The following is a 27,831-nucleotide window of genomic DNA, read 5'->3' on the forward strand; positions in this document are numbered from 1 at the left end:
TATAGATACTAAACATAAATATCAGTACGCAAGTTTCATACCAGTCAATTGTGAATATCCATACTGACTGGCTGGACCATTTATATAAGTTTCAGTGTCTGACCCTCTACACTTAAGTCAATGGGAGCATTATCAATGACTTCCAGAGGCACAAGATCAAGCCCTAACATATATGAAACACACATGACAACACCCAAAAAATATTTAATACCTATTATAGCAATGAAATAAACTCTAAAAATCTTTCCTCCTGTTTATAAAGGCTATTAAAATTATAAATATTAGACTTTTACAGCAAGAGAGACCAAATGGTAGTTTTCTCAAAAATTTCCTCTCTTTCGTCCTACTTCCCAGTTTCTCCCACCAGGATTAACTTTTGCTTAGGAAGCTGAAAGACCATTGATGTAGTTTCCGCTTTGCAATCTGGTTGCCCTTTCTTGGTAGTTCTTCTCAAGGGACAGTTTCAAAACAAAAAACAAAAAAAAAGTCACCACATTTCTCATTTGGCTCTCAAACTAGTTGGCAGCGTCACCTAATACATCCTCCATTAGTAGCGACTGACACTGGATAAAAAGTCAAGTGAGTTAGTGCCAAAACAATGCTTCGACTGTGTCCATTAATCCACTTATAGAAAGTAAGTAAAAGCCTTTGGAGACTGAAGGTCTGAACAGAAGAGCTGGGGTTTGCAACATACTAGACTTACAGTCAGACCAAGTTGGGGAGGATGTTTGAGTGGAATGTTTCCTGTAACCATGCATTTAGAAGCATGAACTGTGAATAACCAAGAACTCTGAAAACGGGTGACTATGAGAATAACCCTGAGGAGAGAAGTGTAACGTGAATGAACCAGAACCCCAGAGGATGACTGGGTTTGAGACTGTGATGAGTTGTGAGAATAAAGTACACCCCCCCAAAGGGGTGAATTTAATTAACCTTGTTCAGCATGTGGACTGTGTGAAGATTTTCTCCACTCTGCTTAAACAGTGCAGCTCGGTTACTTTTATGAGCACTGGGTCCTGGGTTTGAGCAGGGAGGGGGAAGGAACTGGATGGTCTAGAGCAGGGGTAGGCAACCTATGGCACAGGTGCCAAAGGCGGCACGCGAGCTGATTTTCAGTGGCATTCACACTGCCCAGGTCCTGGCCACTGTCCTGGGGACTCTGCATTTTAATTTAATTTTAAATGAAGCTACTGAAACATTTTAAAAAACTTATTTACTTTACATACAACAATAGTTTAGTTAAATATTATACACTTATAGAAAGAGACCTTCTAAAAACATTAAAATGTATTACTGGCACGCGAAACCTTAAATCAGAGTGAATAAATGAAGACTCGGCACACCAATTCTGAAAGGTTGCTGACCCTTGGTCTAGAGCAAGATGACCAGAGGGAACTCTGATTGTCCACTCCCCTCCCTCAGACAGAGAAGAGATTACAAGCAAAATATATTACATTTTGTCTGTATTATCTTTTCTATGGAGGTCATTATGCAATGGGCTGCCTCCTTCAAGGTGACTGCCTTGTGCAAGCACAGCTGAGGAATTCCCTGGCAGTACAACTTCAAGGCAACAACACTGCCAGGGTCTGGGGGAGAATTGTCATAAAAAAGAATTGCTATAAGATTCAGGGCTTCGGACACCCCAATCTCCTACAGGTACTTGGGGATTCATTGATTGGGGTAAGCCCTGTGGGGGGAACAAGTTCCAGCACCCAATGAAACAATATAGTAGAAAACGTTTAAGGGAATCTTTCCTGAGTTTTCCTCTCCGATCCCATTACATGGGTTTTTCTACAGGTGGGGGCTATCCAATGATCTGTCAGAAAAGCTCACTGAAATTTTAATATTGTAAATAGTATTCACACATACTGGTTGTTTAGGTTTCTTTAAACATGTACTTATGATCTAACACAGGGGTGTCAAACATGCGGCCTGCGGGGCTATTTCCTGCGGCCCGCAGCCCCCTTCTCCCCCCCGGTCTACCTCCAGGCCAGGGGTGGGCAAACTACAGCCGCATGATTGCCCCCCTTGAGCCCTGCAGCGGCTGGCATCATGTCCCTGCGGCCGGAGTGGCTTCCAGTTATCGCCCCCTCCACAGCTCCCATTAGCCGGGAACAGGGAACAGCGGCCAATGGGAGCTTCAGGGAAGGAACCTGGAGGCGCGGCAAGCAGCGTGAGGAGCCCTGCGTCCCCCTTCCCCAGGGGCCGCAGGGACATGGTTCCAGCTACTTCCTGGAGCGGAGCGGAACGGGGGCAGGGCTGGCAGCCTGCCCTGGCCCCGGTGTATGCCGCTGCCACCCCAGAGCCTGAAGCGCTCCTGCATCCCATCCCGAGCTCCCTGCCTGCACCTCAACCCCCTGCCCTGAGCCCCCTGCTGCACGCCACACCCCAACCCCCTGCCCTGAGCCCCCTGCTGCATCCCATACCCCTTCTGCACCCCAATCCCAAGCCTCCTGCCTGCACCCCAACTCCCTGCCACACCCCTCCTGCACCCCAACCCCCTGCCCTGAGCCCCCTGCCGCATCCCACATCCCTCCTGCACCTCAAACCCCTGCCCTGAGCCCCCTGCCTGCACCCCAACCCCTTGCCCTGAGCCCCCTGCTGCATCCCACACCCCAACCCCTTGCCCTGAGCCCCCCTGCTGCATCCCACACCCCTTCTGCACCCTGAGCCCCCTGCCTGCACCCCAACCCCCTGCTGCACCTCAACTCCCTGTCCTGAGCCCCCGCCACACCCCTCATGCACCCTCTGGGGCAGGGAGGGGGCGGAACTGGGGTGGGGACTTCAGGGAAGGGGTTGGAATGGGGGCAGGGAAGGGGTGGGAAGAGGCAGAGCCTCCTGGAAGGAGTGGAGTGGGGGCAGGGCCAGGGGCAGCGAGGGGGGGGGGTGTCAGTGATGAGGCCCTCAGGCCAATGAACTAGCCCTCATGTGGCCCTTGTGGTCATTTGAGTTTGAGACCCCGATCTAACAAATGAAATCAATGAAACAGTGATTTTGTATAAACCCAACTTATTTACATGCATGCGTTTTAATAGTCTCATTTAAGGGGGAAATTCACTCCTTTCCGGACAAAGCCTGGGTAATTAAGCTTTGTGTAAAGCTTTGGCTGGGGTTGAGTAACAGACTCTTTCCTTCCCCCTCCCCACCACATGCCTAGGTCTAACAGATTCTGCCCTGTGGGCTGGAATAATGGTACACCCTCTCCATATCCCTACACAGAGGTTTGGATTTTTAGATCTTCACCTGGCAATCAATAACATTTCCTTCCACTCCCACCTATTCAAGAGTCGCAAGAACTTTAACTATGGAGAAGGCTATCACCAGGATTCCACTAGGCTAAACAGGTACTGTTCTTGCACAGTAAGTCAGCTATTCCCCAAGTCAGAAATCTCACAGACTGCCTGTCACTAAATTCTGCTAAAGTCTGACCCCTACTCATCTTACACATACCTTCCTCCACCTTACAGGGTGAAAAATTAGCTCCTCTTTTTGTAATGTAACTGACCATTTCCTATTAACATGGACTTGCAAGACTGGGCAGAACATTGCTCAAGGCTTCCATTTAAAGCAAAACAAAACAAAATACACACACAAATATATACATAGTAGAAGTCTGAACTTTGCAAAACAGAGATGCTGAATTTAATCCTTGTGGGTCATATACTAGATCTGAACTTTGTCTATCAGTTATCAAATACTTTTTAACTGCCTCATCTCTTGTGTTTTTATTTTTCATTTCAGGCCATAGAGATATTGCACTACCCTGCAGTGTGATGGGAGCCACATAATATAGTAGTGCCTCTTGGGCTCAAATATTTTAGCAGGACGTAGAAGAGGCCACACAGAAAAGGTTCAAGCAAAAAATTAGATGTATACATACTGCTCATGTGCAGTGAACTAAACAGACTCATTGCTTTTACCGGATTGAGCTGTCACAAAAGTTCCAGAAGTCCTTTGTAAAGATTCTGTATTATGATTAAAGATGTATTTATCATTAACAGATTCAGTTAAATATTAGAAATGTCATATGCCATGTAAAGTCACCAGGAGGACACTAATTTCAAACCAGGAATCTTGAATACAGATGCACTATGCACAGGATAAATCCATTTTACACAACTACATGCTCTGCTATGGTAAATTAGCAGCTATCGTAGCAAGTGAGATACACTACATTAATATCATAACTTAGAGATGCAAAATCTTACTAGCTCTAGTACATACCCCTCAAAGTGCAGGACTGTTCTCACTGTGTAGAGAATCATCCTGTTTTCTGTACAATACCATTGTTCTCTGGGTTCTCATGGAAGGGATGCAATATATTACACATTATTAAATGAATCTTCTGAAAGTACATTGATAAATGCAATTATAAGACAGAAGATTTGGATTATTTTTACAATGTTTTAAGGAAAAACATGCACAATCAAAACTAATATTTACTGCATCCTTTTTAAAGGAAACCTCCAACCACATTTTCATACTAGCAATCTGAAAGTTCAAAAAGCACTTATATCCATGTACTATGAATGTATTGGAAAATAATAATTGTAATCAGAGGTGGTGTTTCTAACCCTACTGGGGACAATATCTTCATACTAAAAAGTAGTGAAATGTTACCTCTGTGTGTGATTTATATCTTTCATATTTGTTATACCACAGCATTCAGAGCCTCTTTGCACTAGACGTTGTTCTATTTTAATGCCAGCTTAACAACATAAAGAAACATTTTATGTTTAGTTTTGAAAATAGTTATTGCAGCTACAGGAATTGAGTATGTCACAATGAACACTGCAACCAGCAGACACTTCTTGTTACAGCTGCCAGATAAAAGCAAAATTGTAAAACACTGGGCCAGTCTTTGGCAGAAAACAATGACATATCTGATATCAGTGACATTTAAACAATAGATCATCAAATTGTCTCAAATTATTTCTGCTGATGTATTCGCTGGAAATCTGTCAGGCAAAAAGATGAACAGGGACAGATGTTCTTGGTTGCTCATGAGGGGAAAATATTGGTTTTGATGGAGAAAAGGAAAGTACAGCTTAGTCATGGATGAAGACTTAATTTTCCTGGAGGTACTGGTGTTACCTGTGGTTTTTTCAGATAGGACTTTAAGTGTCCTTTACTGCAGAGAAGATAGAGTTTGGTGCACTTGGTTAGTGGGTGATTTGACAGGAATTCAGAAGAGCTGACAGTTCTCCTGGTTATCTGATCCTGCATTCTTTATGCACACAGAGCTTCCACTGATGTCAATTGGAGTTTTAGGTGCGCAAGGAATGCAAACACGTAAAGATTCTCCAAAACATTTAACGAGCGAAGGAGTGAGAAAGCATTTCAAATTACACATTTATTAAATTATTATTAAACATAGTTCTCTTTTTCTGAATGAAACAAAATAAAAGCTTACATCGGGCTTGGTTTTAGGGAGCCTGCCATCAGGAACGTTCTTCAGCTATAGGATAGGTCATAAACCAAGCGGCAGCCTTTCCTCTCTTCAGACAAGTATTGACATAAATGTCCCCAACTGCATGTCAATATTTTGAACACTAGAGCTGGAGAACTGAAATAGCATCATGAGTTAAAGCTGTGTAAACCATGGATAACTCCATGCACGTCAATGGAATCACACCACTGCAAAGCCCATCAGAGTGGAGTCAGGTCTGAGCGTCTCCTGCCATTGTTAAACAAACAAAAAACCCCAAATTGTCTTAGCACACTGGGCAAAACAGCCCTACCTCAAAAAAATAAAATCCCCCCCCCAAAAAAAAGCCAGGCCAGAGCAACAGCACTGCCAGAGACAGAAGCTCTTCACACGGCTGGCCCAGATTATAGGGACCTGGGGCTCTGTCAGCTCAGGAGGAGGGCGAGGGCCCGAGCCAGCAGCCTGGGCATGGTAAAAGCAGGAGGTGGCCTCTTAAGCTACAGCCCTTCCCCCCCCCCCTTCACCCTTCACCCTTCACCCAGCCCCTCTAGGGCCCCGGACACCCAGCACACGCGACAGGCCAGAGCCGCGCAGAGCAGGCAACCAAAAGCCTCTGCCCGAAGCCTCAGGGGCAAGCGGCGCGGCGAGGCTGCCACGGGGGCTTCGGCAAAGACTGGGCCAAGGCGACGCAGCAGCGTCAAACCCGGGCTGTTAGGCAGCCGAACTTTCCCCGCCTTAAATCCTCTAGTCTCCGTCCCTCCTGCGGGAGGCGGCCGAGCCCCGGCGACTCAGCGAGCTGAGCCCAGGCACCTCGCCCCGGCTCTCCCGTGTCCCCTATTTTACCTGCGTGCTCCCAACACGCTGCTGCGTGGCAGGATCCTCGGGGCAGCGGAAAGCCGCTTCGCTCCCCTCGGCCGGAGAATTTGAAACCGCCCCTGTCCCGCGCAGGCTCCCCCCGCGCCCCGGGCGGGGAACCGCAGTCCGTTCTAGAGCTTTCTCTGCCCCTCGTCGCGCTCTTTCCCTCTCTTTGTTCTGGCCGTTCAGGTTACTGGGCGCCGCCGCGCAGGCGCACAGGTTGCCTACTCTGCGCAGCCGCACCGCTTATTCCTTCAACCGCCGCCCTCCCTCGCGGAGGTGTTGGTATTAGCGGTTGCTCGGTTCGCACCGCTGGGGTGCTGAGCCAGGACCCGGGTCCGCAGCGAAACATGCTCCGTGCCCGGCCCGCGTGCGGCGGCGTCCTGCTGAGGCGGCCGGGGCCCGTTGGGCGCCGCGGGTATTGGCGGACCGTGGGGCTGACCGAGAGCATCATCTCGGAGCTGGACACGGACCATCACTTCGTGCACAGGAGCACGATCCCCACCATGCACTTCCAGGACAGCCTGCCCAGGTGCTGCCCCGGGGCACCCGAAATGGGGGAAGAGGCGGCGGCTGCTGCAGCAGCAGCGAATTCTCGGGCAGACTCTGGACGGCCTCCCCGCTCTGATACTGCCCTGGGGGCTCCCCCCCTCACCCACCCGCTATAGCCGGCCCTCCCCACACCTCTCTCCCCCGCACCACCATCGTTCTCGTCCTGGGCCCCCTGGGGGCCGTGAGCAGGGGAGATCCACCAAGCAGGGCTAGCACTACACTCTGGGGCCCAGGGCAGAAAGCTGAAACCACGCCGCATGGGGCTGAAGCCCAGGGCCCTGAGTCCTGCAGCCTGGTGCTGAAGCCAAAGCTTGAGCAATGTAGTGCGGGGTCCCAGGCAATTGCCCTGATTGCTACCCCATCACACTGGGGCTGGCTTTTATATGCAGAAAACCCTGTGGTGCAGGTGGTCCGTGAAGTTTTTGTAGCATGTTGGTGGGGCCTCAGAAAGAAAAAGGTTGGGAACCCCTGCTCTAGAGAGCCAGTGCACAGGCTGGAGCCTGTGTGCAGCACAGGCCATCCTAAGGCCCCTTTGCAAACACCTGGCAAGAGCCGCAGTCCTTTGCGGAGGGCAGAACACCCATGCTCTGAGACTGCACTGGAGTGCAAGCCTGTACCTGTCCTAGAGCTGCAGAAATGTTCAAGCTGCACCCCCAGACATGGAGCCCTTCCCTACTCGCTGCCTCCCTGGTCATTCAGAATTTGCTTCTTCCCTGGAAGGGCTGTTGTTTGCCTGCTTTACTATCAGCCTTTGTTTGGAGCAACTCACCAGTGAATGCATTTGCTCCCTATGAAGGTGATGAGAGTCCTTGAGCAGAGACAGTTCTGAGTGGGATGGCTCTTTAAAAGAGATTGTCTCCCACCCTCCCACAACCTGCTTCTGAAGAGTTGAGCAAGGGTAGAGCTTAAAGGCCTTAGCACATGCACATCTTCCACATTGGAAAACAGAAACTTCCATGCTGGATCAGACCGATGGATTGGCTATCTAGTCTAATCTGTTGACTGTGGCTAGTACTAAATATTTCAAAAAATGACTCCCCTCCATAGATAGTTAAGAAATAATCTTCCTATTAGGAATACCCCCCTTCCCAGTTTGATTTAGAGGTTCCCAATGCCCTGGCCCTTGAGAGTTTACATCCATTATTTTTAAAAAGAAAACACCTATTTAATATATTTGTTTTACTCATCTATATAAATGCAATAGTTTTTCAGTCCTATTTAGATGTTGGCCTGTATGGGTATTGTGACAGTGTACCCCATAAGGCTTTATGGGGAGGGGGTGCTTATAAATGTATGTATGACATAACTGGAATATGTTTTGTGCTGGCTGTGCCATGTAACATATCTCCGTAAAGGTTATGGTCTACTATATCTATTCATCCTATTTGTACATATATATCATTTTCTACTCGAGGTTAAGAATATGGGCTGTATGCTTGCCTGATTTCTAAGTAAGCTTTGTGAGACATTTGGTCAGCTTCTTTAGGAAGGAATTCACCAGGTTAAGTACCTGATCAGGAGACACTTAGGGAACAATGCATCTTGGAATGCTCCAATCCACATGAGAAGTCTTCCTGGAGACATGCAAGACGCCATGTGGACAATGGCGTCAGCCTGCAAAGACTGAGTCATGCAGGGGCATGTGACTTGCCCAGGTGTCTCCAAAACTCCATCTTAGAGATGGACTTTGCAGAGGAGGGAGGAGGGGGGTCTCCACCCACAAGAGAGAGTCTATTTAAACCCAGGGGAGACCCCTCCATTTTGTCTTCAGCTGGCTAAAGAAGGAGCCTCTCCACCCCCCCCCAGGATACTTGAAGGAGACTGAAACAAAGGACAGTAACTGCAGGGGGTGTGAGTGATTGCTGGACCCAGGCTAAAAGGAGATTAGCCTGTAAAAGGGAGCACTCTGGAACTGGTGAGGAAATTATCTGTATTCAGTTTGATTAGGCATAGATTCGCGCATTTTATTTTATTTTGCTTGGTGACTTACTTTGTTCTGTCTGTTACTACTTTGAACCACTTAAATCCTACCGTCTGTATTTAATAAAATCACTTTTTATTTAGTAATTTACTCAGAGTATGTATTAATACCTGGGGGAGCAAACAACTGTGCATATCTCTCTATCAGTGTTATAGAGGGCGAACAATTTATGAGTTTGCCCTGCATAAACTTTATGCAGGGCAAAACGGATTTATCTGGGTTTAGACCCCATTGGGAGTTGGGCATCTGAGTGCTAAAGACAAGCACGCTACTGCGAGCTGTTTTCAGGTAAACTTGCAGCTTTGGGACAAGTGATTCAGACCCTGGGTCTGTGTCTGGAGCCAGACGGGAGTGTCTGGCTCAGCAAGACAGGGTGCTGGAGTCCTGAGCTGGCAGGGAAAACAGAAGCAGGGGTAGTCTTGGCACATTGGGTGGCAGCTCCCAAGGGGGTTTCTGTGATCCAACCCGTCACAGTGGCGTAGTCGAGCAGGATCTGTGCACAGCTGATTGCTTTGAGATACTGGTAGTGATTTTAAGTGAGTTTTAAGTGTGGTGGCTGGAGAACAGACAAAGTGGTTACTGGTTTGTTATTTTCTGTTTGCTTATTTCGGGCAAGGGAAGTAGGGACAGAAAAGGAAGCTCTCTGTTAACTAAGAATCCCCTGAGCTGAGTGCATCTCAGTTTCAGTGAACTGCAGAGGGGTTGTGGCCCAGCACAAGAAAGCAGGACAATGAGTACTAGTGATCTCAGTTCCAGTGAACTGCAGAGTGGTTGTAGCCCAGCACGAGAAAGCAGGACAATGAGTACCAGTGACGCTGCTATTAAACTAAAGCTGGCCAGGTTGGAAGCAAAAGAGAGAGAAAGTGAACATAAGAGACGGCTGGAACTAAGACAATTAGAAATTAGTGCCATGGAGGCAGAACAGGCAAGGGAAGAGGCTGCCCACAAGAGAGCTATGGAGGTCGAGGCAGCGAGGGCGGAGGCAGAGGCAGCGAGGGCGGCAGCGAGAGTGGAGGCAGAGGCAGCTGCCCACGAGAGGGCTATGGAGGCCCAGAGGGAGGCCCGGAAGCATGAACTGGCTGTTATGGAGTCAAAGAGACGAAACCCTCCCCCTGCTGGCTCCACTTCCCCAAAAATCCATAAATGGGAGCGGCTATGTCCACAGTATGATGAGTCCAGCGATATTGCCGAATATTTCATCACCTTTGAGAGACTGTGCACCCTCCATGCCATCCCTGAAGATCAGAAGATGACCACATTGATAGCAAAATTGACTGGCAGAGCTCTGGACATATTCAATAAGATGCCTATTGATGATGCTTCAAACTATGGTAAATTTAAGGAACTGGTTTTGAAACAGTTTCAGGTTACACCTGAAACCTACAGGGTTAAATTCAGGAGCCTTAAGAGGGGATCTGGATTAAGTAATGTGGCTTATGCCAATGAAATGAGAGATTTGGTAGATAAATGGGTGCGGGGGAGAGGCATTACCAGCTTTGAAGGGATGTGTGATCTAGTTACTCAGGAACATTTCCTGAATATGTGCAGTGATGAGGTAAAACAGTATTTGTGGGACAAAAAGGTAAATGCAGTGGGTGAATTAGCTGAGTATGCTGACTCTTATGAACAAGCCCAAGCTGCAATCAAACACAAACCACTGGCAGAAGGGTATAAGGTTGGGGGAAAGCAGAATCACCGTTTTACCCCTGGGTCTGGGAAAAAAGAGGCTGGGCGGTCACCTCCCCATTCCCCTGGTACTCGACCCAAATTTCCTGTGCAAGCAGAGGAGCCCAAGAGGTGCTATCATTGTAAGTCCACTGAGCACCTGAGGAATAAGTGTCCCTTACTGAGTGAAGCTGCGGCTTCTCAGAGCCAGGCTGTGGCCTCTTTCCACACAGGATTTGTAAAGCTTGCTTCCACACAACCCAGCAATGAGCATATGCATGCTGTTAAATTGAATGGTCAAATGCTTCTTGGATTAAGGGACACGGGTGCTGAGATTTCTGTGGTCAGGAGGGACCTGATCCAAGAAAAGGATTTGTTGCCAGGTAAAATGGCAGAATTAGAGCTGGTCGGGGGTTATAAAGTCTTTGCACCTTTAGCTAAAGTACACATGCAAACTCGGGATTTGCAGGCTGAGCTGACTGTTGCAACGGTGGCACACAATTTTGCACCGTTTCTACTGGGGAATGATTTCTTTAGTGTGGCAGAATCTGTCCCAGGGTTGGTTAGCAGTGAGAAGGAATCTTGTGCTAAAAGCCCCAGAGGGGGGGGCGAAGTCACACGGACTGCTGGGGGAATAGGAGAGTGTCTCTTAGATTCCTCTGCAGCAGTAAAGGATGCAGCTTCGGGGGCAGGGCTGGTTGTGGCCAGTTCCTGTAGCCCTGGGTCTCAAGGGAAGTTCCAGAGGGGGGAGCTGGATGAAGCCAGCTCCTGTCCCGTAATCATCTCCCCGGGGGAGGGGGATGTACCACCTTGTAGCAAGGAGGCCACTACAGCCGCTGACTGCCAGGAAGTTGCAGGTCAGCAGGGGGCCAGGCCTGCCCTGGGGTGCACAGAGGCGTGTGTCCCAAAGGTGGAAGTTGGGGTCCTGGGGACTGCTGTGGTGGGAACAGGCCCCAAGGACCCTATAGCTGAGTGCCAGCCCAACCCGAGTGGAAGGGGAGGGATTTTGCTGGCCAGTGAGAGGTCTGTCGTAGCTGGTAGCTGTGAGTCCACAGCTGGGGCAGGATCACCTTCCCTTTCAGGGGACACAAGAGTGTCGGACCCAGAGGGGAGACCAAAGAGGGAAGCCCAGATGGAAGGTCAGGGGGGGCCAGAGAGTCCACCCACCTTTTGTGGGGAGGGGCTTTCCCAGGAGGAGGGTGAAAAGTCTGCATTCGAAATGCCAGCCCGCTCTCCTGTGGATCAGGTTTTAAGGGAAACCTGGGGGTCAGGTCTCCAGGATGAGGGGGTCTATCCAGCTGACCCATTGGAAACAGCAAGTGGGGTGCCCAAAGGGGTCCAGAGCACCCCAGGGAAAGCTGCTGTTCTTGCTACACTTGCAAGAGATAAAACTCTCTCTCCAAGACAGGGGGGGGAAAATCTCTTCATGGGAGGAACTTCACAAGGGAGTGGGGCCCAGCCCAGAGAAACTCCAGAGGGAGGGGCCGAGGACAAGTATGGTTGTAGTACACCCTTTCCTGGCCAAAGACCCAAGCACATGCCCGAACTAGAAGTCTTCCCCAAAGAGGCAGAGGAATCTGCATCAGAAGGTCTACCAGAGGGCACAGAGAACTGGGAAAACGCAATAGATGCTAAACAAGTCAAATTGAGTGAACGAAGCCTGTCCACTGTAGATTTGCTGTTAACCTTGTGTCTTTTGCTAATTCACCTATGGGATAAAACAAAAGAATTCACACTAGTGGTAAACCCTTTAAAGATGTGGAACATATCTGATTTGTGGAATAAGCTGTTATACATGCTGGGGATGGTGACAGGACAGCCCCACCAGCATGTTACTTTACAGCCCATACCTGTAAAAAGCAGCAAAAGCATAACAGGCCTATGCTGCTGTGTAGAAGGGGAAACTGAGGCACACCGCCTCATGGCATTGGTGGCTAAATGCCAAGATACCTCCACGTTAACGAGTATTGCTGCCTGCATTCTGTTAGCAATACTACATCCCTACCTGTTTGCAAGCATCTGGGGACCAGGAACCCCAAAACGGGCTAGAACCCCCAGGAGTGACATCATATGGTTTCAAGGTACTGAAAGGAAGTGTGACCAGAAACAAACAGAAATTTTACAGGTACTGCCTCCGCCATGGACAGTGTCCAAGTCTCTGGCAGTAAGTTCAGGGGGAGGGTGTGACAGTGTACCCCATAAGGCTTTATGGGGAGGGGGTGCTTATAAATGTATGTATGACATAACTGGAATATGTTTTGTGCTGGCTGTGCCATGTAACATATCTCCGTAAAGGTTATGGTCTACTATATCTATTCATCCTATTTGTACATATATATCATTTTCTACTCGAGGTTAAGAATATGGGCTGTATGCTTGCCTGATTTCTAAGTAAGCTTTGTGAGACATTTGGTCAGCTTCTTTAGGAAGGAATTCACCAGGTTAAGTACCTGATCAGGAGACACTTAGGGAACAATGCATCTTGGAATGCTCCAATCCACATGAGAAGTCTTCCTGGAGACATGCAAGACGCCATGTGGACAATGGCGTCAGCCTGCAAAGACTGAGTCATGCAGGGGCATGTGACTTGCCCAGGTGTCTCCAAAACTCCATCTTAGAGATGGACTTTGCAGAGGAGGGAGGAGGGGGGTCTCCACCCACAAGAGAGAGTCTATTTAAACCCAGGGGAGACCCCTCCATTTTGTCTTCAGCTGGCTAAAGAAGGAGCCTCTCCACCCCCCCCCAGGATACTTGAAGGAGACTGAAACAAAGGACAGTAACTGCAGGGGGTGTGAGTGATTGCTGGACCCAGGCTAAAAGGAGATTAGCCTGTAAAAGGGAGCACTCTGGAACTGGTGAGGAAATTATCTGTATTCAGTTTGATTAGGCATAGATTCGCGCATTTTATTTTATTTTGCTTGGTGACTTACTTTGTTCTGTCTGTTACTACTTTGAACCACTTAAATCCTACCGTCTGTATTTAATAAAATCACTTTTTATTTAGTAATTTACTCAGAGTATGTATTAATACCTGGGGGAGCAAACAACTGTGCATATCTCTCTATCAGTGTTATAGAGGGCGAACAATTTATGAGTTTGCCCTGCATAAACTTTATGCAGGGCAAAACGGATTTATCTGGGTTTAGACCCCATTGGGAGTTGGGCATCTGAGTGCTAAAGACAAGCACGCTACTGCGAGCTGTTTTCAGGTAAACTTGCAGCTTTGGGACAAGTGATTCAGACCCTGGGTCTGTGTCTGGAGCCAGACGGGAGTGTCTGGCTCAGCAAGACAGGGTGCTGGAGTCCTGAGCTGGCAGGGAAAACAGAAGCAGGGGTAGTCTTGGCACATTGGGTGGCAGCTCCCAAGGGGGTTTCTGTGATCCAACCCGTCACAGGTATGTCTACGCTACAGTTAAAAACCCACAGCTGGCATGTGTCAGCTGACCCAGACTAAGTGGCTATTTAATTGCGGTGTAGACACTCAGGCTGGAGCTCAAGCCCAAACATCTATATTGCAATTAAACAGTGCCTTAGGCCAAGCCCCACAAGCCTGAGTTGGCTGACATGGGCTGGTCATGGATGTTTAATTGCAGTATAGATATACCCTGGGATATATTGTGTAAAATAGTATTTCCTTTTCACTGACATGGTTCTCTTTCAATGGAAAAATATAAACTTGTCTTAAAAAATAGAATTTGCTGACTAGTGTGGAATGTAATCAAAACTACCAAGAGACTCTAACATTATGGGACCAGTACTTGCTTGTTCCCCTTTACCCTCCCGCCCCCCCCAATAATGCCTTAGTCAGGTCAGAAAGTATAGGTTTCCTTGCTCCTGTGTGATGCTACACAGGGGGTAGAGTTTTATTAGGCATTGATGAAAGCTTAGATGCCTACTGTGCATGTTTGAATGATTATTTTAAATTTTTTAAATGTTAGCAAAGAAACAGTTCCTTAAGTAGGACAAGTTGCGTGCCTGCTTTGAAGGTAGTTGTGTTCACCATGTTTTAATGATTAGTAACCAAAAAGAGTAAAAAAAACAGGAACACTGCTACAACCATGCTGGCCACTCCTGTAGCCTGCAAGCAAGTAGGGCCAGCTTAAGTTTAAGGCATACGCACAGTATGGCCATGCCTAGGGCTTTGGCTCTTTGATTTATGTGATGGTATTAGAATATCAACTTTAATAAAACAAAATAATATTTTTAGCCCTCATAATTGTGAAGAAAATCTTGAAAACACAAACTGTGTAACTACTTGATACATGCCTATTTAATGCATTCTCTCTTGCTTTTAAGAGAACCTAACTGTGAGATGGAAGAACTGCCCCATTCACCTAAATGGGGAGCTAACTGTGAAACATGCTGCTTTGGGGGTGGGTGGGGGGAGGATCCTGCCAACACTATCCCAACAAAAGAATCAGTGTGTGGAGGCCTTTACTGATACCACCTCATCGTGACTCTGCTAGGATGCTGTCAGAAGGGGACTTTGGACAGAGGATTGGTTATAGGCACAGCCAGCGTCCTCCAGGACAAACCCCAGCCTCCCAGAAGGGAGAATGTTGTGATCCAGGGAAGTGGGAGTCCCAGCCTGCCCAATTGGAATGATGGGCCACCCACCAGTCCACCTACCAGTCTCATGTGACCCCTTCCGCTATCCCCTTCCCACACAATGAGGAATAAGGCCATGGTGCAGGTGACATTGCCACAGTGCTGGGTCTGGGTCAAGGGAAGCCCCATGCAGGGGTATGGCTAGAGTCCTGGACTACTTTAATCTGGTCCTGCAGGGAATAGCAGCATCCTTGACCTGTTATGGTCCTCTGGTTACATTCTTTGGGCACGCTGACCTAACACACAACATCTGCAGAGTGAAATGCCACAGAGCTCCATTGCATATGGTATTTGTAGAAACCCTCTCTGTGGCCTTCCCACAAACCACAATAGGACTTGCTCAATAGTGTACAAAGTTTCAAGGTTTCATTATTGCAAAATGTAATTGCCTATACAGAAGCATGAGTCATGAAATGAAGTAAAAATATAGTACACTTCTACCCCGATATAACACGAATTCGGATATAATGCAGTAAAGTAGTGCTCTGGGGGGGCGAGTCTGTGCACTCCGGTGGATCAAAGCAAGTTTGATATAACATGGTTTCACCTATAACGCAGTAAGATTTTTTGGCTCCCGAGGACAGCGTTATATTGAGGTAGAGGTGTATAGATATTGGAGATTGTACCCAGATAAGTAAACTATGTAGTGGTTAACAAAATGAAATTAGTACTGGGTAACAGTTCATAAGATGGGATGTTCTCTTCAGGAACAAATAGAGACTTTTGGTTTAAAACGTAATTCTTGCTTTTTTATAAAAATGCATTTGTTCAGGGCTGCAGTTATAATTTTATTATTGTTTCTATTACTGTAGAATCTAGGAGCCCTAGTCATGGACTAGGACACCCATCATGCGAGGTGCAGTACAAACAGAAGAAAAACATACTAAATTAATAATTGGTGATCTCAGCACAAATCTCAAATACCTCCTGTAGTTACAGAATTATTTGGGATTATAGCCTTATCATTTAAAAAAATTATGTATATAATATATAAATCTAGCTCTTGGATGCGGGAATCTATGCCTTAACTTATGTCTCCACTCTCCTGTCAGTTTCTGTCTCCACTCTTTTACTTCTCTTTTCCCCACTACCACTACTTCCCCAATTGCCCCAGGTTTGCTGTCAGTACAACATTCACCTCCCGTTCAAGAGACTTTGATTAGTCCCATAGCATCTTTCTTGGGTGCATCACCATACATTTTTTTCATGGATTTTAATGTTATCGTTGCTCTCCCCATATTAGTAATAAATATATTTTTAACTTATTTAATAGATTTGTGTTAAAATTCTGCACTTCTAGATTACCTGTTCCAAAATTGGAGGATACTGTGAAGAGATATTTGGCTGCTCAGAAACCTCTACTGGATGATGATCAGTACAGGTACGAAAAATGACACGGATTAGGAAGCATTTAAATGAAGACCGGATTGTAAATGGGCTATTAGAATTCACACTCATCTTAAAACTTGGCATACAAGTTCCAAGCACAGCATTACTGTTATTTTCACAATATTTCATTAACATGTGTCCTGCCTTTTTTTCTTTGAAGTTTGCTTCTATATTGAAGAGTCACTTTGTTTAAAAAAAGGGGGGAGGGGGCATTTTGTGTTCCATATTTATTGGCTCTCAGTGACTCCAGATTAGATTTGCTCACTTTTCAAGTAAAAAGATATTTTTAAATGCCAGCCCTAAAGATTCTTACTAAATCTTAAAGCGAGCTGTTTTTTTTTTTTCTGGCTCATGACCATTAATAAAGTTCCATCTATCTGTTTTGCCATCAGTCCTCTGAAGTGTCACAAGTGCAACTGAGGATAAAGTTTGGCTTGACAATTGGAACTTGCGTTCTTAAATGTCTGTAGGATTAGAGCAGGGGTCGGCAACGTTCGGCACGCAGCTCGCCAGGGTAAGGTATTTAAAAATGATAAGGCTATAAATCATCATCGCTCACCTGCGCCACTTCTCGCTGCCCCCATTGGCCCGGGACGGCGAACCGCAGCCAGTGGGGGCCGCGATCGGACGAACCTGCTGCGTCAGCAGGTAAATAAAACTGGCCCAGCCCGCCAGGGTGCTTACCCTGGCGAGCCGTGTGCCGAACGTTGCTGACCCCTGGATTAGAGCCTTAGTTTGGAACCCTACATATCTTGAAGAAAGAGTTCTTAATCTATTTTTAACCTACAGGAGGGTCAAGCTCAGCAAGAGTTTTCCCATGTTCCCTTGCTTTATAGAAATTATTCTACAAGTAGGTCATGCAAGGACCACATCTCTTGTGAATCAAGTAGGTAGAGACATCTCTTTATTACTGATGAAATGTGTGCCCTTGGGATAATAAGACCCATCCTACTGTACCTCCTATCTACTCTTCTGCTTTTGAACAAAGGTAGGCCCTCATCTTGCAAGTTGTGCAGTGCAGGTAGAGGTTGAAGTCAAGAACAGCTTGCAGGATTAGCATTTTCTGATGACTTTCTTGAATCAATTCATTCCACAAACAAAGCCGAGAACACAAAATATGCCAGAATCCTGAATAGAAAATTAGGTAACTCTTCCTATCACTTGATTTAGTTCAGGAAGAAGCAAGAGCTTACTTATATTATAAGGCAGCAACTTTTTATTTTTTATATCCTAATTCAACTATAAAATATATTAGCAGAAGCTCCTTTCCAAAATGCAACTTAATCAAAAGTCAAAATACTCAGAATTTCTCCAGCAAGTACTAGGTACTTTGTCAAGTCATTAGTGGACAGAGGAACAGTTCTCATTTTTCTGTGTGAATCCTTGCACACACATGCAGCCCCATTGACTTGAGTAGAGCTCTGTGGGAACCTAGTGGTCTGTTTATATGGAATTAGTTGCAGGATTCGGAGTATGGTTACCTAATTGGATCAACCAATTGAAGAAGATGTGGTTCATGGACCGGTGGAATTAGGTGCCCTAATCTGTACTTTAAAAAGGGACAGTGTTAATCCCCAGTGTAATTTCTGTGTTGGCATTGAAATAGAGCAATAATTACTTGTACTGCGGCAGCACCTTAGAGCCCCAAACAAGAATCTTGGCCACATTGCTAGGTACAGTTCAAACCCATACAAAAAGATAGTTCCTGTCCTAAAGAGTTTACAATCTCATTACATAATGAGCTACATCATAAAGTTGTACTAAACTTTGTTACTACACAAAAGGGAATAGCATTTTAATGAAATACTATAATTAAAAGTTACTCTTAAAAGAACCTATATTATAATAATAATATTTTCAATACTATAGAAATACTGAAAGAATTGCCAGGGAGTTTGAAAAAGGAGTGGGCAGGAAGTTACACCGAGATCTTGTTGAATTCGATAAAAAGAATAAGCATACAAGTTATATATCAGGTTTGTTTTCTATTTTATCATTATTTTAAAAGTTCTAACATTCAGTTGTCTATTGGAATCATTAACCTCTTTTGAAACTTACTATTAAAGTACTTGGATTACTTTTTCTGCTGGATCTGTATGGCAATTGCTGTGCATTTCCATTGAAATCAACTAATGTCAAGTCTGAGTCTTACGAACTATTCCTTCTGACTCGGTTTTGATTTGGCCTTAGTAGGAAAACCTCAACTTGTCTTGTTAATTTAAAACGTTTTAGTTTGAATTTGGTATTTCCTAGCTCTTGCCTTCATGTCCTGATGGTAGGCATTTGCTCTCCCAGATCCCGGGAAAAGAGACAACAAGAAGTCCCCCCAGAATCACTCTCTCAGTTCCTTTTAATCAGACAACTGGTTTCTGACCCTTTTCCTAAATTACTCACTCAGAGGGGATGCAAAGGGAGACTAGATAAGGCTCCAAGTCATTAAGATGGTCTGCCATATGAACATTTAGGAGTAAAATATTGAATATTACATAGAGGTAAACTGTAAAGCATAAATTACTGTTTTGTTTTTATTCTTTACTGCCTCTTTATAATGTGTAAAGACTACTTCAGACTTTTTCCCAAATAATAGGTTTGTTTGGGGTATTTTTGCTTGTTGTTTACTTTTGAAATGTCAGGGATATTATGTCTTCACTCCCTTCTGTTTGGCAGAGTCCTAAACTTTATCATCCATTTCGACTTCTCAAACGATGGTAGGGCGAAATGCAATTTGGGTTAAAGTCTTGTGTGACATCACTATTCGGGTCCTCTGAAGGTATAGCCAGGATCTTCCAACAAAGAGTGGGAAGTAAGGATATGAAATTTCAAATATAAAAAGCAAGCAGAATGAAATAGTTATTTTGAGAAGTGGACAGAGTGGGAATTGAAACAATTTTCAGGCATTATAAAGAAGCAGTGAAAAGCAAAACCAAATGTTTATATTTCTTTTCTTTTTTTTTTTTTTTTTTTTTTTGCAGTGTTTTGTGCTTATACAGTTGCTTTCACATGAGGCTCCACAAGTATTTTATAAATATTAATACATTAAGCTTCAAAACACTCATATGAAGTAGATAACTGTTATATTCATTTTACTGATGGGTAAACCCGAAGCACTAACAAATGTACTACCCTATGTCAAAAAAACAAATCAGTGGTATTGCTGGGAGGGGAACAAAATATTTGGGTCCTTACTCCTAGTCTACTTTCAAAACTGCTATTCAGTATAGTTTGTGTGGGAAATGAGATGTACAGCTTGTGATTATCTATCATAGATATTTCTTAGACACCTGTTACTTTGGTTTTGAAGAGCCAACTGATTGCAAGTTTTATGCCTCAGGCCAAATTAAATCTGGGTTTAATGCTGTTGACTTCAGTGGAACTACCCAGTGTATGAATTTACCCCTTAATCCCTATGCACTGCAATGAAAGCGTGTCCTTTTCAGATCTGATGGTGTGTCTATAAAACTACGTTTGTACATCAAAATGGTAAAATAGATTTTATTAACTTAATTTTCAATTGTTTTTTTGTGTTTTTTTTTTTTTGTAGATCCCTGGTTTGATATGTATCTCTGTGCCAGAGACCCTGTTGTTTTAAACTTCAACCCTTTTATTTCTTTAAATCCTGATCCAAAAGAAGCATACAACAGCCAGGTAGTGAGGGCAACAAATCTGGTAGTATCATCAATAAAATTTCTTAACTCTCTAAATAATGAATTTTTACGGCCAGATATCTATTATGTCAATCCAAAATGGAGCCAGAGTAGGCTCTTCAAAAGGTTTATCAGCCTTCTTCCAACTTCTGTGTCTTGGTATGGAGCTTATATGGTAAACGCATATCCCTTAGATATGTCACAATATAAGCGTCTCTTCAACAGTTCCAGAATTCCTAAATTAAACAAAGATGAACTGTTTACTAATGAATGGGGAAGACATTTGTTGGTGATGAGAAATGGACATTTTTATGTTTTTGATGTTTTGGATCCTGATGGTAATATTCTGCATCCATCTGAAATCCAGGCTCAGTTAATTTATATTTTGCAAGATGCAGATCGCTTGCCTGAGTTTTCCCTTTGTTATCTCACCACAGAAGACAGGAATACTTGGGCAGCAGTAAGACAACAGCTTCTCGAAGCAGGCAATGAAGACAACTTACAAAAAATTGATAGTGCAGTTTTTTGCCTATGCTTAGACAATATTTCCCTAAAGAATGATACTGAGCTGTCACATTGTATGCTTCATGGACGTGGTTTTAATCGTTGGTTTGACAAATCCTTTAGTCTGATTATCACTAGTGACGGCACTGCAGGGGTAAATTTTGAGCATTCTTGGGGAGATGGAGTTGCAGTACTTCGTTTTGTTAATGAAGTATATAGAAACAGTACAAGGCACCCAGCTATTGTACCACATTCTAGTCCTGCTGCGTTAAGTGCTACCAAGTGTGAGAGACTGGAGTTTAAATTGAATGATTCAATCCAATCTGCTATAAACTCTGCACGTATGAAATTTGAAGAAACAAATGAGAAAATATCTGTGAGAATGTTTGAATTCAGAAAGTTTGGAAAAGAATTTTTAGTGAAACAAAAGCTGAGTCCAGATGCTGTTTTTCAACTTGCATGTCAGATGACTGCTTATCGACAGTTTGGAAAAATTATTTCTTCTTACGAAGCATGTAGCACTGCTGCTTTTAAACATGGCCGCACGGAAACTATTCGACCCACATCTATACTAACAAAACAATGTTCACGTGCATTTGTTGAAGAACGAAGCAAACACAGTGTAGCAGAACTGAGAAATATGATTGATGAATGTTCAAAATATCACAGACGGTTGCAACTGGAAGCTGCATTAGGTTAGTTCCATGCCAATGTGGTCTTTCAAATTTTAGTAATATTTTTTCTAGGTGTTGTGATATCTGAAGTCGTTTTTAGAAAGGTATTTTAAGATCCCAATTCCTGTTGTTATATATCCATTTTAAACCAGCAAAGGATTTTTTTTAAAATGAACTTCTGCCCTTTTCACTTCCTTATCATTTTTTTATAAAGATTGTATGAAACCATGGCATTGTTTAAACATGGTTTTTGCTTGTTTTTTTAGCTTAGAAATATCAGCAGTGTCAACTCTGATTTGCTGGAGAACTTATTGAGGGTCCTGGATGACATATATTTTTAGATCTTGCATCTTAATTGAAGCAATTAGAATTGTTGAATCATTAACAGAAGCACTTCTTTTGTCAAAACCACTTATTAGGCATTGAATTTAAATAAGTGTTAACAAAAACAAAGAGTTTTAAAGATTGACTAAAAGTCTCTTCGGATACCCATAGTTCAGTCCCTTTTCTCTTATGACAGTTTAGTTGCCACCAAATCTTCCAGGGTTAGATAATACCTTATACCTGAATTTGTAAAGTAAAAAATACAATCTGACTCCCCCTCCCAACTCCTGCTCATGCTTTTTTTAATCTTCCCCCCCGTCCCGCCATCTTTTCAGGCCTTCTGTATACTTCGTAATGAAGTCAAGAACTGGTATCACCCCAATTTTTCCCCATATCTGCCTTGTAGGCCACCTTTAAGAATTCCTGTTTTGTATTCCATCCACTCAGAGATTAGAATTATAGTCAGTTCTATTATGCTCATATACAATACAGTGAAGTGGAATAACAAGGGAAAGGCAAAAATAAGAGAAGGCGAGGGCTTGAGGAAGTACATAATAGAAGGGAAGGAGGAACAAAGCTGGAAAAAGGAATTTTGATCATAAAAAAATTAAGTGGAAACAAAATATTGGTGTAATAAAAGCGGAGGTGCATTGAGCTGATTCATCTTTATTTGGATATGAAAAGTATATTGAGTAAATCAGTACATGTTTACTCTTATTTAAGTTGCAAGCTGATTGGGGCATGGACCTTTCACATGAATATGTTTGTAAAGCATCATAGCTCTGTATAATGAGTAATACAGCTGAATGTATGTTGCACATCATTTTGTTCACTTAAAGTATGAAGTAAACACAGCCTTTGAGCACGTACAATGTCCCAGTAACCAAGAGAAGGCAATATGGGGAGCTTCTGAATATTTACTTAGGTTTCAAGTAAAAGAATAGAATTATGTGTTTATATATAATGACTTTCACACTCCAGAGTATCTTAAATCTTTAAATAGTAATTAATAGAATACTAGTGGTGATGTGACAAAATAGGCAATTGGAGCAGCGCTTAATCCTTAGAATTCTTTATTTTGATTTTAGGATTTTAAATGGAGTAGGTTTACCTGATGTCCTTTCCCTAATCACTCTCAGTAGGAGCCTCACTTCTGTTTCTGTTCTTCTTTCCCTTTTCTTAGGTCTTGTCTGTGCTGGGAAATTGACTGGAATAGCTGTTGCAGAATAAAATTATTTTAAATTATTTTATTCCAGAATAATTATCCTACTGTGCTTCCAAAGTGGAGTAAATGATCCAGTATAATGTAACTTTTATTCTGAAATAGTGTGCACACGGGATATACCCTTTATTCTCCCTGTTCTCCCTACTGACTCTCACTGTGAATGCCAGAAGAGTACCAAATTAAATGCATAAAAGGCTGACCTGGAAATTCCACAGTTTGTTTTAATCTGTTGGTTTTGGGAAAGAGTCGTAGTAAAGAAGCAGTTTCATTTTTTGGGGTGGAAGGGAAGGTGAGGTAATAAGGGAATTGCTTAATTATTAAGAGAAATTTATGCTTACATTATGAGTCCTATGAAGTGCCAAAATTTTCTAAAATGGGTTGCTAAAGTTAGGCCCTTAATTTCCTACTTAGGTGCCTAAATAACACTGCTCTACAGCCAAAATGCTTCTGAAATAAATTTAGTCAAACTTTACTAATTCTGGGTCACTGAGAACGAAAATGATGCTTAAAATTGTTGATTGGCTCTAGTTTTCAAGATATGCTATTGGGTCAGTATATACGACCCTTGACTTGGGAATGGCGGAGGATAAGTGAGTTATAAAGGGAAGGGATCTCAATTTAAACCAGAAATGACTAAAATACATCTTTGACTGGATCTATGAATAAATCTATGACTGGGTTTGGACAGTATTTGCTTTTTAGGCAAAACAATGAATGATGCAATCTGAAGCTGGTATTGCATCATACCTGATATGAATTGCATCATGTTATTCCTAGAAGTCATGGATGATGCAATCATAACAAAGCTTACATCACTCTGCTGAACAAATTGCCCTATATCAGCTCTAGAAATCATAGAGTGTCATGCTCTCTTATTTGTTTGTGGTGAAGTGACTTTTGCATCACAAAAGTGCAGTATAACCACTATGGTTAAGAAAGCCTATCACCTTTATTTTGGCTGCAAAATTGGAGATCAAGACAAGAGGTGGGCCCCACACATATGCTGCAACACTTGTGCAACAAATCTTCGCCAGTGGTTGAACAGGAAAAGGAAATCTATGCCTTTTGCAATGATAATGATTTGGAGAGAGCCAACAGATCATACCAGCAATTGTTACTTCTGCATGGTGCCTCCAGTTGGAAAGGTGTGTCAAAGAAGAAAAAGTGGACTGTGCATTATCCAAACATTCCATCAGCTATACGCCCAGTGCCCCCCGGAGAAGGACTGCCGGTTCCCGATGCACCAGAATCATTCTCACTTGAGTCAGACCAGGAAGAGGAAGAGGATGAAACTTCTGGTCCTGAACCATCAATGTCACAGTACCCACATTTTCTCCCATCCTCCTCCTCTGAAGCACACCTCATAACACAAGGTGAACTGAATGACCTTGTCAGGGATTTGGAACCACCCAAGAGTAAGGCAGAGCTGTTGGGCTCCAGACTACAGCAGTGGAATCTCCTGGCAGGTGATGTTAGGGTTTCCATGTTCCGTGACCATCAAAAGGATCTTGTCCCATTCTTCTTCATGGAAGGTGATCTTGTAGCCTGCAACAACATTGATGGTGTGATGGCAGCCCTCAACATCGTTCACGATCAGATGAGTCGAGACTGTTCATTGATTCATCGAAGACGAGTCTTAAAGCTGTTTTACTGCATAATGGCAATGTTTTGCCATCAATTCGAGTTGGTCATGCAGTCCATATGAAGGAAACCTATGACTACATGAAACAGCTTTTGAGGTGCATAAACTATGACCAACATCAGTGGCAGCTTTGTTGCGATTTGAAGGTTGTTGCTCTCTTGCTTGGTCTGCAGACTGGATACACAAAGTACTGCTGTTTTCAAGTACCTCCGTGGAAAATTTCCAAGGTTAAGTGAAGCTAAGATAAAGGAAGGTGTCTTTGTTGGTCCTCAGATTCGTGAACTTCTTCGAGATGATGCATTTGACCATGCACTGCGTGGCAAGGAAAAGACGTCATGGAAAGCCTTCCAGTTAGTGGCAATAAATTTTCTCGGAAACAACAAGGCAGACAACTACAGGTTGTTGGTGGAAAACCTCCTCAAGGCATACAAAAGCCTTGGTTGCAACATGTCACTAAAGATACACTTTTTGCACTCTCATCTAGATTTTTTTCCACCGAACTGCGGAGTAGTGAGCAACGAGCACGGCGAGCGATTTCACCAGGACATTGCAACAATGGAGAAATGCTATCAGGGCAAATGGAGTCCATCAATGCTTGCAGACTATTGCTGGACAGTGACAAGAGATGCGCCATTTAATGAATACAAGAGACAAGCCAAGAAGCGCCGAGTAGACACTGAATAGGACTAAACTATGTACATAATAGTTTTTTGCCTTTTGTTTCATAATAAATTTTATTTAAATAACCCTTTTGCTGATTTTTAAAGTGTTACATAAACAGGACAGGTGAACTATTATCATGTAAAGCAACCATAAACACATGAAAAGACCTAGGTTTACAATTTATGATTAAAACTCTACTATCTACACAATATACATAGACATAAAATGTAAAAACTTAAATATCTTAGAAACAGTAGCCAATCAGTTGTTTTAATTGTCATATTTGAATTCAGCACATCAAAATACATAATAAATAGCACATTTTATCTCTGAAGCAGACGACTTCTCAAAAATTGTAGACCAGTGTAATTGGCCTACATACAAGCAGAAAATATAAGATTGTCAATTTTTAATGTAAGACAATGCCTCTTTTATTATTATAGCTACAGGATGTACAGTAAATATCTAATTGATTAAAATGTTGGAGCATACCAACATTATTCTTAGTTACAGGAAAGTTTTGTAATATTGCACTTTAATAAATAACCTCCATATTTTCTGTATTCTTAACACAGTTTGCACTTTTTTGTTTTATTTAGGTAAAGGATTTGATCGCCATTTGTTTGCATTAAAACATCTTTCAGTGTCCAGAGGTGATCCTATGCCTGAACTTTTTCTTGACTCAGCCTACCAAAAACTAAACCATATTATCCTTTCAACTAGTACATTACACAGTCCTGCAGTTCATCTTGGTGGATTTGGGCCAGTGGTGCCAGATGGTTTTGGAATTGGATATAATGTATTTGATACGTGGGTAGGATGTAACACAACTGGCTATTTAAATAGAGAACTACAAGAATTTCTTAGATGCCTTGAGTATAGTTTAACTGATATTTTAGATGTTTTAGAAGGAAGACCTCTTGTGTAATATTGGCAATATTAGCAATTATTTTAAAACTAATTTCTGACCCATAAAAATAACGGTGCAAAATCAACAGCAAAAATCTAATAATGAGAATAAGCTATTGGGAAATATACTTTCTACATCTGTAGAAAGTAACTATAAGAGAAAGGGAAACTCTGAAACCTTTATTAGTGGACTGACAAGATAATGTTAAAATGTTATTCTGTTTTTGTCCCTTTTTTTTAATTATTACTAGTTTTCAACATCCATTAAGGCCTTTAAGAATGTTTTTTCCATATATTTTCCAAACTCTTCCTATTTTAATGAATCCCTTAATTTTATACTTGTTTATTCTTTTTTATATTCTGCTTATTATTTATTTTTCAGAGGGGTATTGTTTGGTTGGGTTTTGTTTTGTTTGCTTTGTATTGTTATACTGTATTATGTCTTCATGGCTATGCTTGTTCAAACAAGATTATAAAATACAAGTTTAACGTCTTAACTACAGGAGACAAATTTTCATAACTGTGCTGCAGTTATAGTGGAAGCCGAACTTTTTCTTATATTTTATGTACATTAATGTGGAATTGATGTTTCTGTTATAAATCCTGATTTGCTTTGTGGTGTAGTTGAATATTTCTTTTCACTAGTAACTAGATGTACCAATCAAACTGGGTAATCAAATTACGAACAAAAGTGGAACACACCTGGTATCTGCCCAACTATGGCTAACTCCTGCTTGCTTTACTCAGTCATGCACACTGTCCTCCAGAATCCGGAATGGAACCCAAGATTTTTGACTCTCACCATTCCTCTGTTGCCAGGAAATGTCTCTGAAACATACTGGCAGAGTACGTGTGTCATCCTTTGCTTGGGCTGGTCCTCATAGAGGATGACAAATTACTGCTTGGGTCAGTTAATCAGCTCAAGTGGCAGAGGTACATGAAGTGGATCTAAAGGCTTCAGCCCTGCTGAAGAACCATATGGGGTGTCAATATGCCACATACATATATTTTTTTCAGTTGCTTTAAAAAAAAACCAACAACCTAGGAAGTTACACAAAAAACTAGGTCAAAAGAATGACTTCAACCTTCACCAGCACTCAGAAGTTAGGAAATGCCAGTATTAAAGTTATGTGTGCTATCTTAATTCAGTCCGCTTGTACTGGGGTGACCATACCAGGTCAGGACAGTCCCTTTTTTAAGCCCTGCCCCGGCTGTCCTGACTTTTTTGGCAAAAGTGGGCATTTGTCCTATTTTTTTTTTTTTGCCAACTTGATCAAAGTGGGGTGTGGAAGAACGTGGTGGGGAGCAGCAATGCCAGCCCTGCATAGGGGGGCAGGCAGGGCTTGGGTGAGCAGCGATGCCAGCCCCATGCAGGGAGAGGGGGCAGGGCTCAGGCAAGCGGGTTGGCCAGCCCCTGGGAGGGGACGGGGAGGGAGGACTCAGGCTATCCCAACACGGTATCCCGTTTTCCCTTTGGGAAATATGGTCACCCTACCTTGTGCATATGCATTATGATAGTCTTTAATTACATTATTACATACTATTTTTTCCACAGGAACCCAGCCTCATTAAGTATACAGACTGTACCATGCTCTGGGGTGAATCAGAGTTGCGTAGTGAATGAGACTGTTCTCTGTAGGACTCCTGCTTCCTTTGTTGCACAAGTTAGAAGTTGTGTAGTGAATGAGGTGGGGATTGCTGGATAAGAAAGCTTAGTCCTATGATAAAGGCAACTGAATGCTTCCTGGGTGAATTGGATTTTATCCCT

The 27,831-nt window shown here is 43.4% G+C and overlaps 2 protein-coding genes across 9 annotated transcripts in view; one reads left to right on the forward strand and one right to left on the reverse strand.

The window, feature by feature from the left end:
• The window catches only part of RHOBTB3 (Rho related BTB domain containing 3), a 59,718-nt gene extending 53,242 nt beyond the window's left edge, over positions 1–6,476 (reverse strand). For 5 of the 6 annotated variants that reach the window (XR_008445304.1, XR_008445303.1, XR_008445300.1 and 2 more), the window contains exons 1-2: positions 6,272–6,476; positions 5,414–5,677 (exon numbers count right to left, since the gene is read on the reverse strand). Coding sequence is in view for 1 of the 6 variants with exons in the window: in XM_054031324.1 (XP_053887299.1) it covers positions 5,414–5,442 (29 nt within the window). In the remaining 5 variants the exon portion in view is untranslated. The remainder of the gene's footprint in view (positions 1–5,413; positions 5,678–6,271) is intronic. The other variant, XR_008445301.1, reaches the window with a different exon arrangement.
• An 87-nt stretch (positions 6,477–6,563) lies between these two features.
• On the forward strand, positions 6,564–26,679 carry LOC128838870 (carnitine O-palmitoyltransferase 2, mitochondrial-like). 3 transcript variants are annotated; one of them, XM_054031320.1, is made up of 5 exons: positions 6,564–6,815; positions 16,390–16,470; positions 18,348–18,454; positions 20,020–21,321; positions 25,754–26,679. In XM_054031320.1, exons 1-5 carry the CDS (start codon positions 6,634–6,636, stop codon positions 26,080–26,082), a joined length of 2,001 nt encoding a protein of 666 aa, XP_053887295.1. In that variant the 5' UTR covers positions 6,564–6,633; the 3' UTR covers positions 26,083–26,679. The 3 variants fall into 3 exon arrangements, with proteins under 3 accessions (XP_053887295.1, XP_053887296.1, XP_053887297.1); XM_054031321.1 differs by lacking the exon at positions 25,754–26,679 and adding an exon at positions 22,808–23,556; XM_054031322.1 differs by lacking the exons at positions 6,564–6,815; positions 16,390–16,470 and adding an exon at positions 16,480–17,364.
• The last annotated feature ends 1,152 nt before the right edge of the window (positions 26,680–27,831 follow it).

The sequence above is a fragment of the Malaclemys terrapin genome, chromosome 6 (assembly GCF_027887155.1).
Source record: "Malaclemys terrapin pileata isolate rMalTer1 chromosome 6, rMalTer1.hap1, whole genome shotgun sequence".
Classification (NCBI taxonomy): domain Eukaryota; kingdom Metazoa; phylum Chordata; order Testudines; family Emydidae; genus Malaclemys; species Malaclemys terrapin.